This window comes from Bubalus kerabau, chromosome 16, assembly GCF_029407905.1.
Source record: "Bubalus kerabau isolate K-KA32 ecotype Philippines breed swamp buffalo chromosome 16, PCC_UOA_SB_1v2, whole genome shotgun sequence".
NCBI lineage: Eukaryota > Metazoa > Chordata > Mammalia > Artiodactyla > Bovidae > Bubalus > Bubalus kerabau.
Window position 1 is genome coordinate 77,029,892 of NC_073639.1, and position 19,079 is coordinate 77,048,970.

At 63.1% G+C, this 19,079-nt stretch overlaps 1 protein-coding gene across 1 annotated transcript in view; it reads right to left on the minus strand.

The window, feature by feature from the left end:
• Window positions 1-971: 971 nt before the first annotated feature.
• Window positions 972-19,079, minus strand: part of GNB1L (G protein subunit beta 1 like) — a 28,417-nt gene continuing 10,309 nt past the window's right edge. The window contains exons 2-7 of the mRNA XM_055550078.1: window positions 11,401-11,518; window positions 10,892-11,017; window positions 9,229-9,391; window positions 6,998-7,096; window positions 4,448-4,663; window positions 972-1,440 (exon numbers count right to left, since the gene is read on the minus strand). Of these exons, the coding sequence (XP_055406053.1) occupies window positions 1,189-1,440; window positions 4,448-4,663; window positions 6,998-7,096; window positions 9,229-9,391; window positions 10,892-11,017; window positions 11,401-11,510 (966 nt within the window). The 5' untranslated portion in view covers window positions 11,511-11,518 and the 3' untranslated portion in view covers window positions 972-1,188. The remainder of the gene's footprint in view (window positions 1,441-4,447; window positions 4,664-6,997; window positions 7,097-9,228; window positions 9,392-10,891; window positions 11,018-11,400; window positions 11,519-19,079) is intronic.

The following is a 19,079-nucleotide window of genomic DNA, read 5'->3' on the forward strand; positions in this document are numbered from 1 at the left end:
ATACATCAGCTTATGGCTGTGATAGAGCAGAATGCCCGACACGCCGCTGGCTGTAAGGTCAGTAACAACGCTGAGTATCCAACCACAGAGCTCTCTGAGGATGCAGGTGCCTCTCAGGGCTGCAAGGAGCTGCGTCCTCTGGGGGCAGGGGGCTGGTCTCACGCGAAGCCCCCCAGCCCCCTCGGGCCCTCCTGCCAATGCCCCACGTGATGCTGGCATGCTGACCGCACTTGCGCCGCTGCCTCGCCCCACCGGCCACCTCGCTGTCCCCTGGCCCTGCGCTGGACCTGGAAGCCAGACCCTCCGGCGGGGCCCTGCCCCCGCAGCGTGCATCCCGCCACCTGGATGCACACGCGGGCTCCAGATGCTGATGGCTGGGCGGCACCCCTGGAGCACAGGCACCGCAGGCCCACCCTCTCAGACCCGCCGGGTAAAGCGCAGTGCAGGGTGGGGGTCCTGGGCGCCCCTCGGGGAGGCCTCCAAGGCCATAGCCAGAGCGGGGACTCCTCCCTGGCCAGGCGGCAGGGGCTCCTTCACAAAAAAGCCCGTGGGACCAACGGGCCTGTGGCCTGGGCTCTGCCGGGGTCTCCCACAGCCCCCACCCCAGCGCCAGGGTCTCCTTCCTCCCAGCCCACAGCCTGGCAAGGAGGGTCAGAAGCTGCCCCGGGTCCCTGTCTGTCTGGCTCAGCCGCCGCGCCCCACGCCCGGTGGCCACCTTAGCCTCACTCCTGGGCTGAGTCCTCCTCCTGGGACCCTGCTGCAGGCCTGGCCCCCTCCCCAAAGCCCCGGGGGCGTCCTCTCACTGGGGCGCACGCTCAGCCCTCAGCCTTGGCTGTCTGCGGGGGGCTGGAGCCCGGGACCGCGATCCCCAGCTCTGCCGTGCTGCGTGGCCGGCTGCCTGCCAAGGGATGGCCCTGGCTCTGACACCCCAGGGAAGCAGGGGCCACCTGGGAGAATCCACACCTCCACGCTGCAGGTCTGCAAACAAGTTTACTGTCAGGCACGCGGCGCGGCCCCTTGCTTGGATGGCAGGTGCCCAGTGTCCAGCCTGGCTATGCCGTAAACAGTAGCCAGCAGGGCCCACACAGCTGTGTCATGACGGGGAATTGGTCCCGGGTAGAAGGGGGCCTGAGCGACCCGGGGGGCCCAGGACCCACACCTCTGTGCCTGCACCCTCTGTGTGCTGAGTCACTTGGGCGGGTAGAGTGACCAGACGCTGATGCGCTGGTCCCCGGAGCCTGCGGCCAGCAGGCCCGTGGCGTTGAAGGCCACGCAGTGGACAGTGGCGCTGTGGAAGGCCAGCACGGCCAGCGGCCTCATCGTCCGCCACTGAAACACGCGGACACGGTGGTCCCAGCCCGCAGTGGCCAGGATCTTGCTGTCTGGCCGGATCTTGAGGTCGGCGATCCCGGGGTTGATGAGCTTGTGGGTCCCATGCACCTGCAATCAGAAAGGCAGGGAGACGTCGGGTGGCTCCTTAGATTGGCTCCTGACGCCCACCCCCGGATGCCCTGCCCCCAGGACATCCCATTCCTGGACGCCCCGCCCTTAGGACCCCCCCAACCCGCCATCCGGGACGCCCCTCCTCCTCCCCATCCATGGTGACCAGCAGCCCTGCGTGTCCCCCGCCCTCTGCCCCTCTTGCCCAGGAATTCAGGCTTGGGGCTCAGCGCCCCAGCACCAGAGCAGCCGCTCCTCTGCTGCGCATGCAAGGCCCCGAGGGAGCAGGCAGAGCACACACGGCAGGCCTGCGCCCCTGCTCTCACGGGCAAGGACCTGCCCCTGTCTCTCCTGGGAGCTCTAGCCCTGGGATCAGAGCGGTGGACGCACTGGAACCCACGTGGCCTGCTTTGGGGGGCTGTTAACAGTGGGGACCGAGAGGGGGTCCCTGCGGAGCAGGGTGCGTCCAGGCCAGCGTCACTGCCTGGGAAGGACCCAGGGGGAAGGGGGGACCTTCCATCCTCCTCCTGGAAGCTGGGAATGCTTGGGCTGGAGAAGACGGGCCATCCTTCCTGCCGGCTCCAGGGATGGTCAAGGGGGCAAGGCCCTGTCCCTGGTCCCTGGATGCGTGGGCAGCGTCTCCCGCCCACTGGCCTGTGCATCCCGCTGCCAGCTTCCGTGGGGTGCCCCTGGCAGGGTCAGGGAGTAGGCGGGCGGGCCGCGGCCGGCAGCGGGGCAAGGGGATGCCTGGCCGACCAGCCCAGGCATGGTGGGAGAGCCGCCTGACTGGCGTAAATCAGCCTCTTCAAGGATGTGGACCTGCCCGAGGAGGGAGGCAGGGCAGTCTGCACACCACCTGTATGAGGGCGGCCACGGCCCAGAGCCTGCCTGAGGGGCAGAGCTGGGACCCCCAGGTGGGTGGGCGCACAGCGTCCTGGCGAGGGTGACCCAGGGCCTGGGCACCATGGGCCCCGATGAGCCCGTCCAGACCAGGACCCTGGGGAAGGACCCGGCCACCAGGGCTTGCTTGGCGCGTGACCTCAGGTGCTGGGAATGTGCTGGGCCCATCTGGTTCCCATTACCTTGCTCCGCTCCGCGCGGAGCCCCAGCTGCGTCTGCAGCGCTGGCCCGCCTGCCTGCCCGCGCGGAGATTGATTTGGGCTCGTTGGAGCCGTGGCCACGAGGCGAGGCACATCTTTGTTCACGAGACTCCAGGGCGACACCGAGGGCCCGTGACTCGCGTGGGCACCAGCGTGCCCAGGCCCCCGAGCCCTCTGGGACCGGCGGCTCTGGAGATGCAGCAGCAAGTGGCCAGGGGGAGATGCGCCCCCGGGACAGTGCCGAGTGAGGCCCAGCAGCCTCCCTGCCTCCCTCTCCTCAGGGTTCCCAGTTCGTTGGCGAACGGCACCTCAGTTCTGCGCTGGACATGCCACACGCACTCTAAGTCTTAAGTCTCTATCACTGTTTCCCCCACAACGCAGGACGGATCAGGCCGACCTGGGCCAAGACAACAGGAGGGGCGGGGGGCCTGGGGTGGGGCCTGGGGTCGCCGCAGCAGGTAGGGCCCTCCAGGGAGCCGCCTGGTCCCCAGGCCTCAGCCACTTGGGCTGAAGTCCAGGTGACACCCAGAAGGGGTGCAGAACCCCACGGTGCTGGGGGGGCTGCCTCGGCCCCACCAGGCAGGAGCAGAGGCGGAGGGCACCCTGATGTCCACCTGGCGGGCCCTCCACCCTCAATGTGAGATGAGCACGGCATGGCCCCGCCCACCTCGGGGATGTCGGCTCCACCACCTGTGTCTGGGACTCCGAGGCCTTGGCGACCGGAGAAGCCCCACCTCACAGCAGAGTGCCCTGTGGGGAGGTGGTCTGCCCCACTGCACGGGGCCGAGGGCTCGCTGGGACACAGGCCAGGCAGCCGCTGTGCTGGTCCGTGGGCGTGGCACAGGCAGGGCTGCGGGGGCAGGTTGATGCCAGGGGAGCTAGGGCGCCACCCTGTCTGCGGGGACACGGGCCCGGCTCAGATGCCACCTGCAGCCACGACCACTTGCTCCGCTTCCAGCGCAGGCCTCCTGAGGGGGCGCTTTTCCGGAAGCCAGTGCCCTCCCCAGCCTCTGGAGTCCAGCCTTAGCCCCCCGCTCCTACTTGGGGCTTCACCCTGGCAGCCCTGACCCACGGTCCTGCCCCCAGGAGCGGTGATGCCTGCGGGCATGAGGCCTGTCCCCATCTCTACCCCGGCCCGCCTCCCCAAGTGCAGGACCTGCTCCCTGGCCATGGGGGTCTGGGCTCCTGGGCGAGGGCCCCCTATGGAGGGTCTGAGAGACACCCTCTTCTGCGGCCTCCAGTCTGCGGGGAAGCCTGGGCCACACAGCCCAAGAGGACGCAGCCAGTGTCCCACTTGGCTCCCCCCGGGGCCCTGCTTCCCCACACCTGGGCCCTCGGAGCCGGCTGTGGACAGGTCTCAGCCTCCCGAGGCTTCCTAGCTAACTGGGGCTCCCGCCCCACCCAGAAGCCAGCGTGCACCCAGGCTCCCCACAGGGCTGGGCACTGGGCACCCAGACGTGGTCCCAGGGGCTGCGCAGCCATGGAGGGTGGGCAAGTCTCCGGTCACTTTGCCCCGAGGCCCACCCTGCCGGGCAGCTTGCAGACGGTTACAGGCGCCTCACTAGGGGATTTCTCCACGTACAGTTTGGTTCTTTTTTTTTTGATTAATCAGTTCCTTACTGACCAAATTCCTCTGAGTTTTCAAACTGGCTTGCACAGCCCGGATCCCACATGCCTTTCCCCTAGATGGACGAGACGTGACCGCTGTCGGCCAAGGCCCGAGAGAAACCCAAGCCCTGTGAGCGGCTCAGGAGTGCGGCCCCTTGCCCGCTGCCTGCCCGCGCCGGCCCCGATGATTAATTAGCCGGGGGCCTGCACCAAGTCCTTTTCATGCCTAAATATTGTTTCAGCCCATCAGACCGCCAGCACGGAGCAGGATGGATGAACCCGCGGCCCGGCCCGCTGACCTGCAGTGCCTGCTGCCCCTCCAGGCTCCAGACGGCCAGCACCTTCTCCGCAGAGCCCGACACACCCCTGGCCCTCCGCGGGTCCAAGGCCAGGGCCATGACAGGCTCCGAGTGGCAGGCGACACGGCTGCACACCTTCCGCGCGGAGACATCCCACAGGGCCAGCGAGCCGTCTTCGTAACCGGCCAGGAGCAGCGGGTGGGGGCTGGACTCAGCCTGCGGGGAAAGCAGGGTGTCAGCGCCAGGGGAGAAGGGGCTGGGAACGGGCCGGCCACCCCGCTGGACCCGCGTGCCTGACATGCAGTCTGGGCCAGCGCCGGGGGACACGGGCCACACCGGCCCTCCGGCTCCTTCCCACTGCTGACATGCGCGGCCACCCCTGGGCGGGGCCAGCCACCTGTCTGGCAAGCCAGCCAAAGAAAACCACGAGCTCCGTCTCCATGAAAAATGAACCTTCTGCACTTTGTCAATGTCGCCGCGAGCCCCCCGCCTCCAACCATCAAGCCCGCGGAGTCAGCACCCCACCCGCCACGTGATGGATGAGGGCGCGGGTCAGAGGCTGCATAGCGGCCGCGAGGGGTGGGGGCGCGTATGGACCCCGGGCCAGCCTGGCACCAACTGGGAGCAGCTGCCCTGCGCCTGGTGGCTGCCCCGGGACTGCTGGCCCAGCTCCCGGGTCTCAGAGGTGACTGAGAATGCCCGCCCCTCAGCTGGGCTGCGGGACTTCCCCGACCAGGGGCTCAGCGGCCGCCCTGGGCCCCGGAGGGCCGGCGGGGGCCTGGCCCGGGGTTGCTGAAGCCCCGAGGAGGGAGGCAGGTGCTGGATGCAGCCTGGGCCTCGCTGGACATGGCCCTCCTGCGGGCCCGGGGCTGCACCGCAGGCATGACCTGAGGGTGCCAGGAACAGAAGGGGGCGGGGAGCCCCGCATGGGCCCACCCGGGGTCTGGAGGGATGGGAGGACCTGTGTGCCTGGCTGTCTGATGACCCCAGGAGCACCCGGGAGAGACAGGAGGAAAGTCCAAGGAAGCGGCCGTGAAGACTGCTGGGCCTGGGTCCACCCCCTGGGGGCTCCGCCCTGGCCCTCCACTGCCCCCACCCGTACACTCCCCCTGCACTGGGGGCTGCCCCGCTCCTGGGCTGGGGCGCCCCAGTTGAGTGAGGGCTGCATGCTGCTGACCCGTCCAGGCCCCACGTGGTGGCGGGGGCACCAGAGCTCCCGGTCCAGGGCCCACCACCCTGCGCTGAGGCCCCCAGGCCCCCCGCTGCACACAGGGTCCCTGCGGCCCAAAGACCGCATGGGCAGGCCCACCCCACTCACGCAGCATCCCCGCCAGCCTCTGGGTGTGCCAGCCACAGGGGCCCCAGCACCTCCAGGTTTCTGGGGAGCCCCTTGGCCAAAGGGCGGGCATTGGAGGGCCAGCCTCCAGGTTGGGTGTGCATGACCTGTGACCTCCCATGTGACCATCCTCCTCACAACACAGGCCATCTGTTCTCAGGAGCTGGATGGACAAGAAGGCCTCTGACCGACTGGTCAGGGCCCCCGCCACACTTGGATTCATCAGTGGTAGGCAGTCCAAGCCCCCAGGCCTGGAGATGCATCCAGGGCAGACTCTGAGCCAGGGGTTCCGGGCTGGATCCAACGTTAGCCAACGCAGCTCGGCGTGTCCGTCAGCTGCGTCGGTCACCTTGACGAGTTTGTACATCCTGTTTCTACACGTGGTTCTGATGGAATTCCTACACGATTAGGCAATGATGCTGACGGCGTCTCCAGGGAGAGTGAGCGGATATGATGCGTCCCCTCTGGGGCCTGTGAGCACCCCGCCCCCCCGGCACCCACAGCCTTGCTGTCCAGGAGAGTCTCGGGGCCCACGCCGCCCCACGCCCCCGAGAGCTGCTCTCAGTTCAAAAGCTGTGGGGGCAACGAGTGTGAGGAAGGGCCAGGAGTGGGGCGCACAGGCCCGTTCACCCCGCGGGGCTGCATCTATCTGCAGGACTGGATGGCTCCCCTGGTCCCAGCGGCACAGGAGAGCAGCCCCGGTCAGCGGCCCGCTCCCCGCGGCGTCTGCAACTGCAAGGACACCCCCTGGACTCTGGAGGGCCTGCCCTGGGCCGTCCACTCATTGCCACCGGAGCAGAGACGCCCCGGTGACCGAGGCTGCCCCCACCCTCGCCACAGCCTTGGAGATGCCTCCTGACTGCGAATGGTCACCAAGATCAGCTGAGCAAAGAGGACACGGTCGCTGGACAGCGCTGAGCCCCCACGGGCTGGAGAGCTGAGCAGCTCGTCCGGCAGTCAGAGGCCACATGGCTTACATGGTGGGCCAGCACCGCCCCCACCGGCCCCACGCAGACCAGAGGACAGCACGTGGCTCCCCAGGGAGGTTGCCGCTGACCCCACCGCCCGTGGGGTCTGCAGGCGCCCTCGCAGCAGGAGCGGGGCAGGATGGGGATGGCACAGCGGGGGAGGAGGGGGACCAGGAACACCGTCCCCAACGGGCATGACTCACGCCCGGGGGCGTGGCCGGGGCGTGGCCAGGCATGGGGCCTTACCTGCCAGAGCTGCAGGCACATGGGCATGCCCAGCCTGGCCCCCGCCTCGGGCTTCAGGCAGCTCACCGACGTCTTGGACGGCAGCTCCAGAACTTGGACCTGACAGCAAGAAAACAGGCGGGTCTGGGCTGGAGCCAGGTCGAGTCTGGGCCGCACACGCAGGAGGCTCAAGGCTCAGCTTGGTGCTGTGGGCCTGTTTGCGCCTCTGCACGACCCCCTGGGTCCCAGGCCGTGCAGGACGCACGCGTCACTCCCGGGTGACCTGCGGGGCCCTCGAAGGCGTCGTTGTCCAGCGGCCACCTGGGGCCTCCCTTGTGTTGACCTCCCGGCCGGGCAGGCGGCTCGGCCCGACGTGTTGACTCAGCGCCTGGCGCCCCTGCCCTCCTGGCGCCCCCGCCCGGCTGGGCCTCACAATGCGGACGGCCTGGAGCCTCCGGGCTGTCCTGGGCCCAGTGCCCGCTGCTCCGCCCATGTGTAACCTGTGCTCAGAGTCGCCCACGCCAGCACAGACCCTCCTGGGTGCCCTGCCTGGTGGCCACCCTGTGGGGGAAGCGCCACGGGCAGTGTGCCAGGGGGGACATGGGCAGCCCAAGTCTGCAGACGGCGAGGCTGTGGTGCAGATGGGCTGTGGCGTCAAGAGGAGGGACGCCTACTGGGAACACAGGACCCCCGGGAGGTGAAGCAGAGGTGCCGACGTGCGGGGCGCGGGTGACGCTCTCACCAGCACCACACGCGTGCACACACGCCCTCCACACCATCATGTCTGCAGGGCTAGCTTCCGCCCCGCACACCTTGTCCTCACTGCCCCGAAGACGCAACAAAGAACCTGAGCCACGAGAGGGCCGTCCCACCATGAGCTAGGAACGCTAGGTGCCCCCACGGCAGCCGTGAGGCTCAGGACAGGCGCCAGCAGGACGAAGGACGCTGGGAGGACGCAGAGGCCCAGGGTGCGGCCTGGACGTGACCGGGCAGACCAGGAGGATGCGGGGGCCTCTCGGGGGAGGTCCCCCAGGCCCCAGAAGTGACCGGGCAGACCAAGAGGAGGCGGGGGCCTCTCGGGGGAGGTCCCCCAGGTCTCGGACATCCAGGCCCACGCCGGCCAAGGGCGAGGCCTGGGGGCCTAGTGCCTGCATGTCAAGGGGACTGGCCGGGGGTGGGGTGGTGCTGGCATGAGAGCTCTTGGCCACGGTCCCTGTGGTCAGGGGTGCGGGGGGGGCCTCCTACACACTGCTGCTCCCACCTGGCGTCCAAGGGCACGTTCTGCTTTCAGAAAGATATCTGGTTTGGGCAAGCGTGGCCACCCAGACGGCTTGGCTGGCGGGGCGGGATCACGTCCTGGTCACATCGGGTGCCCCTGGGCCTGCGGCCTGAGTCCAGGTGGGAACACGGGGAATGGCCCACCCCCAGGAGGCGCCCGGCCCTGGCCCAGACCCCGCCGCCTGCTCAGGAAGGGCAGGCACGGAGGAGGCTCAGCACCGTCTCGCTGCTGCCGCGGGAGAGCGTGGAGCCCTCTCTCTTCACATTAATAAAACTTTTAACAGGTTTTTGGCAAATTGGCAACAAAAGCACATGTAGCTCCTAATTGGAGATTTAAGCGCCTCGGCGAACAAACAGACGCCTGTTCCTGCCTCGTTATTTATGAGCTGGGTCTGCTCTGAGATTCACGGCTCCTCTTGGGCGCTGGCCAAACTTCCCGGGTGCAGGGCTCGAGTGCCCACCCAGCCCTGCCCGCCAAATGGCCCTCAGGGAGCAAGGACAAGGTAGGGGATAGAGGGGGTGCCACCCCCGGGTATGTGGCTCCAACACCCCCCGACCCCCACCCCCATAGGCCCCACCCCCAGGCGCAGCTGACCAGTCCCCCACGGGCCCCACCCCCAGGCCTTGCTGACCTGGCCCTGCTCAGCCTGTGACCCCCCGACAGTGACCCTGGGGCCCTGCTCTCTGACGTCCCCTCTGTCCTGCGGTCGCCACCCTGGTGCGTGTCCCCCAACAGCGTCCCAGCCCTGCCCAAGGCCTCAAGTCGGTGCCCAGTTCTGACCTGAAAGGCCGCCTCCCCTGCTGGCCTGGCTCTGAGGCCCACCTGGACCACACCTGGACCTGCTCCTGACGCCCTGAGGGCCTCCCGGAGACCCCGGCCTACCTGGGCCCCCTGCCCAAGCCCAACACCAGGGCCACCCAGGCAGCCGGCCACAGCTGCTCGGAGACCCCAGAGCCGCTTGGGGCTCACTCACCTCGTCACTGCCCCTCCCAGGCACTGCCAGCATCCAGCGCTGCGGGCCCTCGGCCAGGATGGAGGCCCTGCAGAAGCCCACGCTCTCCAGGTGCACGGCATCCACCACGGCGTTCCTGCCTTCCGCCAGGTCCCACACGCACAGCTGCAGGTCGCGGCCCTGGCTGCCAGAAAAGGAGGCGGCAGGCCGTGACCCTCCCGGTGGAGGCCACAGGACGGCAGGGGACCCCTCGTGGGGAGGGCCCCGGCTCCTGCGCTAAGAAGGGCCACACTCACACCTGCGGCCCAGACGCGCCGGCCTGAGGTCCGCGGCAGATGAGGAGCAGACACCGAGGACCCCACCCACCGTCTGGCACTGACGCTCCAAAAGCTCAAGCCTGCGTCCCTGCAGCGGCCCCTCGCTGGCCCTCAGGGCTCCCATCCGAGTAGCCCAGGAGGAGGGGGCCGTCGCTGACACGTGCCCCGCGCACACACCCCTGGAGGACGAGGCACGGACATGGAGGGTCTCCTCCCGACGGCCTGCCTCAGCAGTCCGACCTGAGAACCCCAGGGGTCCAGAGCAGGCAAAAGGGGCCGCCCATGGGCACAGGTGCGGCCTCGGGTGTGCGAGCCGGGCCGGTGGGGGGGGGTCTGCGGGGCATGGTGAGGCCGGCCCGGGCCCCAGCTTTGTCCTCCAGCCCGACATGAAAGGGCACCTTCCCTTCAAGGGCCGTGCAGGAGGCTGGACTTGCAAACACAGCTGGGCCCCGGCCGCCACTGCAACGGCACACACCTGGCCCCTCAAGCACCTGCGTGTTCTGCATCCTGCCTGGCGGGGCACCACGGCCAGCTGTCAGGCACGCACGCCAGCCCCCCCACAATTGTCCCGCACGCGTCCGCAGGCCGGCTCTCCAAGGGGCCCGCCTCCCGTGGGGACTCCCCCAGGACAGCCCAGGGTGCTTGGGGGAGCAGGGGGCCCGGAAAGGCCTACGCCTCCACTCAACACCCAGGAGGAAGGTGGGGGTGGCTCAGCGGGGCCCTCGGACACGGCCCCTACTCCAACCATCACGGAGAGAGTGAGCCCCATGTGCAAGGTGTGCGTCTGAGCAGCTCAGGGGACGGGTCGAGGCCCTGAGGGGGCTGAACGAGCATATGCCCAGGGCATGGCCGTAGACTCGCCCGGCCTCAGCCGCCCCAGGGCTTGCGAGCGGCTTGTGTCCAGCACAAAAGTGCTTTGAAGCCCCCTGGGGCCTAGAGGCCTTGTTTTCTGGGGACCAGCCTCCACGGTGCCCAGGTTTCAAGTCCAGAGCCCCAGAGCTGCCCTGTCCGGGAGTTCCGGGGCAGAGGGTACCCTGAAAAGCCCTCTGATGTCTCAGCTATCTGGGGGTGTGACCCCTGAACACGAGCAGAGAGCCCCCAGACAGCAGTCACTCTGGCAGTGGGGCCCCCATCCTGGCCCTGCCCCACCCGCACCGTGCCTCTCTCCAGGGGAAGGTGGAGGCCCCCAGAGTGCACCACACCCCCCAGCGCCCTATGGCCGCCTCTCGGCTGACCGCCCAGCCTGGGCGCGTCCCATCACCTCCACAGGCCCCTGCCCTGCTGCCAGCCCCCAGCCCCTCCGGGGATGCACAGGCCAGGTCCACTGCGGCCTCCCCCCACCCCCAGTCAGCACCACCGCGGCCCACCTGAGCAGCTGGGGTCCCTGGGGCAGTGTGTGCAGCCAGGTCACACACTGGCCCCCGTGGCCATCCAGGGCGGCGAGCGGCCTCCGCGTCTGCAGGCTCCAGACGTGCACCAGCCCACGCAGCGACCTGTTCAGACAGCGTGGTCAGGGATGACCTTGGGGGTGGGGGGTGGGCTGCAGTCAGGCTGGGCTGGAGTCAGACTTGGGGGGGTCGGGGGGCTGGAGTCAGGCTGAGAGTCAGGGTGCGGCCTGCAGTCAGGCCTGGGGGTTGGGGGGTGGGCTGGATTCAGGCCTGGGGGTTGGGATGGGTTGCAGTCAGGCCTGGGTGTGGGGTGGAGGCTGGGGGGGACACCACTCGGCTGGTGAGCAGGAGCTCCAGCCAGCAACTTGCAGGGGACGGCTGGCCACACGCGCCCAGGAGACACGCTCTACTTCCAGGCAGGGCGGTCGAGGGGGCAACAGGTGGGCCCTTCCCCCACCTGCTCCTGGCTGCCTGGGCGGGGCACTCACCCCGAGAGGAGCAGCGGGTGTCCCTGGGCTCCCTGGCAGAAGTGCAGCGCATGCACGGCCGAGCGGGCACCGCGTAGGACGAACTGGGGGTCGGGCGCGGGGGCTGCCATGTGCTCACCTGCGGACGGAAGGGGGCGTGAAAGACCGTGGGCTCCTCAGGACGGCACAGGTGCTCCTGGGTCCCCCAGACGGCAGGCCCCCCTCGCCTGGAGCCCCCGCCCTGCCCTCTGCGCCCCCCAGGGGCCCTTCCTGCCCAGCCCTCCCCGTGCAGTCAGAGGCGTGAAGGTCCAGTCCTCACGGGGCTGCGGGCTCAGCCCCCCACCCTCCCTGCTCAAGCAACGGGCCAGCCAATGGCCTTGTCCAGCCTGGACCCTGCATGCCCCCACGGTGTGCAGACAAGACGCAGGCCTGGTATCCTGCCACCGCCCGGGAGGGCCGCTCTCACAGAGCACGTGTCTCGTGAGCAAGGCCTGCGGGTCCCCCAAAGGAGGAGCTGCCGGGGCCCCTCCAAGCCCCTGCAACCACCCTGCCCCAGTCCTGCTGGTGGCCATAGCCACGGCCACCCGTCTGGCCGCAGGTCCTGAGCCAGGTTGAGGGCACAGCAGGGAGCAGAGCCTGGGGCGGCCGAGGGGCCGTCCTGCTGGGCCCCAGGACAGTCCCCCCAAGTCTGCACACAGCCGTCAGAGTGCCACGGGGCAGGGGCCGAGGGCTCCCACAAGGCAGGCCCCCGGGCACACGCACACACGCAGCACCAGCAGAGGCCCAGTCCGCACTTGCCATCGCTGCGGCCTGACGGGATTTTCCAGAACCTGCATGGGGCTGGCTCCAGCAGATGAATCAGGCCCCCCCCTTCCCGACCGTTTCCCAACGGAAGGACGCGGGGAACAAACCCGTCACGTTGTTACAACAGCCGGACGCTCAGGCCAAGACGAAGCCTCAGCAATTAAGGGCTCCATCGTTTCAGGCAATTAAAGTAAACGCTTTATTTAAAAACTAATTAATTCTAGCTACATATTTTTCCCATGACAATACCCCATGATGACTTGATTTATGACGCCTAATTATTCTTTATTAATCTAATTGAGAATAATCACATCATCCCATCTCCTGGCAGGGGGCCGCCCAGAGCGGTGAGCACCCAGCCGCCCGGCAGCCTCACCCCTGGCTTGTCACTATCCCCCTCGGCGGGCAGAGGAGTCCGACAGCTAATCCACAGAGCACAGGCCTGGGTCTGCGAGACACATTCCTTCAAAAATTAAAAAGGGAGAATCTGACGGCTCTTCCACCACTGTGACACATGCCCCTGGAGGCCCCCAGACGAGGAGGCCACGGGGGTGACGCTGTGCAGGGGTCCTGACCTTCTGCAGGCCCCCCAGCCCCGCCCCGTGTGGGCACAGTGTGGGGCAGGAGGGGCAGGAGCCTGTGGCTGACCCCTGGCCACGGAGGACAGGGCCCAGGGTGCTTGGGGGCAGGTGGCCTCACAGGAGCAGCCCCCGCGCAGGTGGGGCCGTCAGGCTGAGCCGGAGCTGGAGCTGTGCCCACAGCTGCCCGACGTTGCCCCGCAGCTCTCAGCCCCCGCGGGCCCAAACCGCAGCCTGAGCGTCATTCACGAGGACCCGAGACGAAGCCTTGGCGGTTCACACGGAGCGCCCTGGGTGGGCCCCGTCAACAGCACGAGCAGACGAGGAGGCTGGCCCCACAGGGGGCCTGCAGGGGCCACAGGTGTGGAGGGACCAAGCAGAGCGCAGGGCTGGGGTGGACAACAACGCTGAGCGCCTCTGAGGCCAGAGACGGCCTGAGCTACATGGAACGCGGCCCGCTCAGATCCGGAGAGACCCGGCCGGGAAGAGGCTGCTGGGGGCAGGGGGTGCGCTGGGGCTGCAGCGGAGACGCTCCATCCGTCATGGGGGACAAGGACAGGCTCCCTGTCCACCACCTCCCGGGGGACAAGAGAGGGCAGGCCCCCCGTCTACCACCTCCTAGGGGACACGGGAGGACAGGCCTGCCCGTCCACCCAGGCCTGTAGGAACCTCCTGAAGCACCCACAGGGACCCAGAGAGGACATTTGGCTCAAACTCAGGGTAAAGGTCAAGGTCAAGGGAAACAGCAGGGCAGCTCTAATGAATTCAGAGAGTAAGGTGCACACTGACATGTAGCCTCAATGAGGTCCTGGTTTACATCGAGAGCCCAAGATAAAAAAGGATAAAAGAGACTCAAACATTCAAAGGGAACTTCAGCACGGTAGCAGCAAAGAAAACCAGCAGCGAGAACTCAACAGGCTCCTTGGACCCACACAGCATGCCATCAGAGAAAACTCCATTACAGTCCCAACTAAGAAAATGAAAGACTTAACCATGAATCATTTAACTGTTGCACATCATAAGAACTAAAAACCTAAAGTATCTTTAAAACACGTGGAAGTCTTCAAAATGAAGGGAGAGCTAAATACCAGATAGAAAACTGGGCAAAAGACAGGAACAGACAATGCACACACGGAGGCAGGGGAATGGCCTTGAAGGTAAGGAGAGGCGCTCCCGCCTGGGACTGACGCTGCCCCAGCGGCTCTGGTTCTGGCCGGATGGAGTGGGCTCGATGCTGACTGTCGCCTCTCTGGCCAACTGCAAAGAAAACCTCCAGGCAAAACATAATTAGCGATCACCATAAGCTCCAAGAACGTGGAACCTGGAATAGCTCCTCTAGGCCCTCCTGGGCCGGTGCAGCCACCGCTCCTTGGAGGTGAGTTTGCTCCTCCCGGCCGCTGCTCCTGGCCCTCGGGCGTGGGGTAGCTCCTCTCGGCTGCTGCCCCTGACCTCAGACATGGGGTAGCTCCTCCCGGCCACCGCCCCTGACCTCGGATGTGGGGTCAACCTCTGTTCGTTTCCAACGCAAACCATTCAATATCACAGTAATCCAAGTCTATGCCCCAACCAGTAACACTGAAGAAGCTGAAGTTAAACAGTTCTATGAAGACATACAAGACCTTTTAGAACTAACACCCAAAAAAGATGTCCTTTTCATTATAGGGGACTGGAATGCAAAAGTAGGAAGTCAAGAAACACCTGGAGTAACAGGCAAATTTGGCCTTGGAATACGGAATGAAGCAGGGCAAACGCTAACAGTTTTGCCAAGAAAATGCACTGGTCATAGCAAACACCCTCTTCCAACAACACAAGAGAAGACTCTACACATGGACATCACCAAATGGTCAACACCGAAATCAGACTGATTATATTCTTTGCAGCCAAAGATGGAGAAGCTCTATACAGTCAACAAAAACAAGACCAGGAGCTGACCGTGGCTCAGATCATGAACTCCTTATTGCCAAATTCAGACTTAAATTGAAGAAAGTGGGGAAAAACCACTAGACCATTCAGGTATGACCTAAATCAAATCCCTTATGATTATACAGTGGAAGTGAGAAATAGATTTAAGGGACTAGATCTGATAGATCGAGTGCCTGATGAACTATGGACTGAGGTTCGTGACATTGTACAGGAGACCGGGATCAAGACCATCTCCGTGGAAAAGAAATGCAAAAAAGCAAAATGGCTGTCTGGGGAGGGCTTACAAATAGCTGTGAAAAAAAGAGAAAGTGAAAGTGAAGTCGCTCAGTCGTGTACGACTCTTTGTGACCTGTGGACTGTAGACCACCAAGCTCCTCCGTCTATAGGATTCTCCAGGCAAGAATACTGGAGTGGGTGGCCATTTCCTTCTCCAGTGAAAAGAAGAGAAGCGAAAAGCAAAGGAGAAAAGGAAAGATATAAGCATCTGAATGCGGAGTTCCAAAGAATAGCAAGAAGAGATAAGAAAGCCTTCCTCAGCAATCAATGCAAAGAAATAGAGGAAAACAACAGAATGGGAAAGACTAGAGATCTCTTCAAGAAAATTAGAGATACCAAGGGAACATTTCATGCAAAGATGGGCTCGATAAAGGACAGAAATGGTAGGGACCTAACAGAAGCAGAAGATATTAAGAAGAGATGGCAAGAATACACAGAAGAACTGTACAAAAAAGATCTTCACGACCCAGATAATCACAATGGTGTGATCACTGACCTAGAGCCAGACATCCTGGAATGTGAAGTCAAGTGGGCCTTAGAGAGCATCACTAAGAACAAAGCTAGTGGAGGTGATGGAATTCCAGTGGAGCTATTTCAAATCCTGAAAGATGATGTTGTGAAAGTGCTGCACTCCATATGCCAGCAAATATGGAAAACTCAGCAGTGGCCACAGGACTGGAAAAGGTCAGTTCTCATTCCAATCCCAAAGAAAGGCAATGCCAAAGAATGCTCAAACTACCGCACAACTGCACTCATCTCACACACTAGTAAAGTAATGCTCAAAATTCTCCAAGCCAGGCTTCAGCAATACGTGAACCGCGAACTTCCAGTTGTTCAAGCCGGTTTTAGAAAAGGCAGAGGAACCAGAGACCAAATTGCCAACATCCACTGGATCATCAAAAAAGCAAGAGAGTTCCAAAAAACATCTATTTCTGCTTTACTGACTATGCCAAAGCATTTGACTGTGTGGATCACAATAAACTGTGGAAAATTCTTAAAGAGATGGGAATGCCAGACCACCTGACCTGCCTCTTGAGAAATCTGTATGCAGGTCAGGAAGCAACAGTTAGAACTGGACATGGAACAACAGACTGGTTCCAAATAGGAAAAGGAGTACGTCAAGGCTATATATTGTCACCCTGCTTATTTAACTTCTATGCAGAGTACATCATGAGAAACGCTGGGCTAGAAGAAGCACAAGCTGGAATCAAGATTGCCGGGAGAAATATCAATAACCTCAGATATGCAGATGACACCACCCTTATGGCAGAAAGTGAAGAGGAACTAAAAAGCCTCTTGATGAAAGTGAGAGTGAAAAAGCTGGCTTAAAGCTCAACATTCAGAAAAGTAAGATCATGGCATCTGGTCCCATCACTTCATGGGAAATAGACGGGGAAACAGTGGAAACAGTGTCAGACTTTACTTTTTGGGGCTCCAAAATCACTGCAGATGGTGACTGCAGCCATGAAATTAAAAGACGCTTACTCCTTGGAAGGAAAATTATGACCAACCTAGATAGCATATTGAAAAGCAGAGACATTCCTTTGCCAACAAAGGTCTGTCTAGTCAAGGCTATGGTTTTTCCTGTGGTCAGTATGGATGTGAGAGTTGGACTGTGAAGAAAGCTAAGTGCCGAAGAATTGATACTTTTGAACTGTGGTGTTGGAGAAGACTCTTGAGAGTCCCTTGGATAGCAAGGAGATCCAACCAGTTCATTCTAAAGGAGATCAGCCCTGGGTGTTCTTTGGAAGGAATGATGCTAAAGCTGAAACTCCAGTACTTTGGCCACCTCATGCGAAGAGTTGACTCATTGGAAAAGACTCTGATGCTGGGAGGGATTGGGGGCAGGAGGAGAAGGGGACGACAGAGGATGAGATGGCTGATGGCATCACTGACTTGATGGACCTGAGTCTGAGTGACCTCTGGGAGTTGGTGATGGACAGGGAGGCTCGGCGTGCTGTGATTCATGGGGTCGCAAAGAGTCGGACACGACTCAGTGACTGAACTGAACTGAACTGAAGCTCCAAGAAGTGAAGGACAGCAGACAGACTTTGGAGGCAGGCAGGAACTTGGAGAACTGAGCTGAGTGGGGACAAGCTTCCTGCTTCTGTGTTTGCGTCCTGGGGCACTGCCTTCAGGCTGGGTTGGGCTGCAGGGCTGCGAGGCAGGGGTGGCTAAGACTTGGAGAGGAACTAACTTCAGTGCAAGGAAAAGTCTGAGTCCTGGACTGAGCTAAATACGTAATACACGGCAGAGAGAGAGCGTCAAACAGCCATCATGACCCTGGATTCTGAAGAGTTCGGGTCTGACTCCCCGATGGTGTCTGCTTCTCTCCTCTCTAGGCCCTGCCCCAGGCGTGGCCCCAGACATGGAGCTGTGCAGGAGAAGTGGCTCTGAGGGCCACCTCAACTTTGTGGCCAGAGGGACCGCGCAGAAAGGGCCCCGCTGGATCCTGTGTGAGACAGACGGCAGAGAGCAGCGGGCTACAGACAGGCGGTCATGGAATGAACCCTGGAAAGCCTGAGCTCACCTCTGAGCTGTGTGGGGCGGGATGGACCCACAGCAGCACCAGCGTCAACACCTGAGCTGGGACCACTGAACACTGCCCAGGGCTCAGGCTGACCTGAGTGGCTGGTGCGCGGGCCCAAAGCAGAGCACTGGAAGCTTTGGAGATGGACATGTGAGCGAAAAACTGCGGTCCACGCGGGGGGAGGCCATCTGATGGGGCGACAGCCTGCTGACACGACACTCAACGTTCTCCAGGGGACCCGAGATAACAGTCCGTCCAGGGTACAACATAAAGTTATTCCACACACAGAACCAGGAAATGAGATCAATTTTCGCAGGAAAAGACAATTTACAGATGCCGGCCTTGACGGTTCTGAAGTTGGGAACATCAGATAAGGGTTCTGAGCGGCCTCTATGCTTGTGCTCCGTGAGGTGAAGGTAAACACTCCTGAAAGGAACAAAGGGAAGTTCCCAGCAGACAGGGTTCCTGGGGCTTCTCTGGCGGTCCCGTGGCTGAGACGTCGCAGTCCCAGTGCAGGGGCCCAGGTCTGATCCCTGGTCAGGGGACGAGGCCGCGCAGGCTGCAGCTAAGAGCTGGAGCAGCCGCTAGTAAATCCAGATAAATGTGTGTGTGTGTGTGTGTCTTAAAAAAAGAAGATATGAAGTGGCAAGTCAGGACACGAGAACATACTTACCGGCCCTGTGCGTCAGGGAAATCTAGTGACAGATGCAGCCACGTGCCCTGCAGGCTCACGGGAGCGGCCAGTGTTAAAGACGGGCTACACCGCCGGCCGCTGGGACGCGTGTGAAGCGGGGGGAACTCTCCTAGGAGTATACTGGTTCAGTCACTTTGGAACACAGTTTGGCTGTGGATGGTCCTCACACCCACGGAGGCCGAACACACGGTGATGGGCCCTACGCCCCAACAAAGCAGCGCTGACCAGGCTCCCTGCAGGTCAGCCTCAAACTTGCGGAAAAGCAGCCTGTGGAGGCGAGGGGACACCGTGACGCCGTTTAGATGAGACTGTAGAAAAGGCAAGCCGCCCAGCGGCCACAGGAAGCAGCTGAGGGCCCCTGGGGAGGGCTGGTGCGGGAGCGGGAGGCCGGGTGAGGTCGGGAGGCGGCCCTAGGCGCTCCCCCAGGACGACGTGCGTGTGTCTCCGGGGCGTGTGTGCCTCAGGTGCGGCAGTGCTTACACAGGTGCTAGAACGAATCCAGTTATCTACTTCACGTGTGTGCTTGGTTGTACGTCAGTGTTATTTAAAAACACTCAACAGTACCTAAACCAACGATGTGCGCAGACACTTCACCTGTAAGATGCGCAGACAGTGAACACGCAGCTCAGCGCCCTTAGCCTCGGGGAAATGCAAACAAAAGCACCGCAGCTCAGGTGAGGCCGGCAGAGCCGCCGAGAGGACGGAGCCGCAAGCGAGCCCACAGCCCGCTGGGAGGTCCATGGCCAGAGCAGCAGAGTTGGTCGCCAGCGCTGTGACCGCGGGACATCGGCTCTGCAGAAACTAAACCGTGCCTGAGCGGTCTGCTCTGTTCACATAATCTCTCAAATGCAAAATGACGAAATGACCACCCACCCTCAAGCAACAGTGTAGGAAC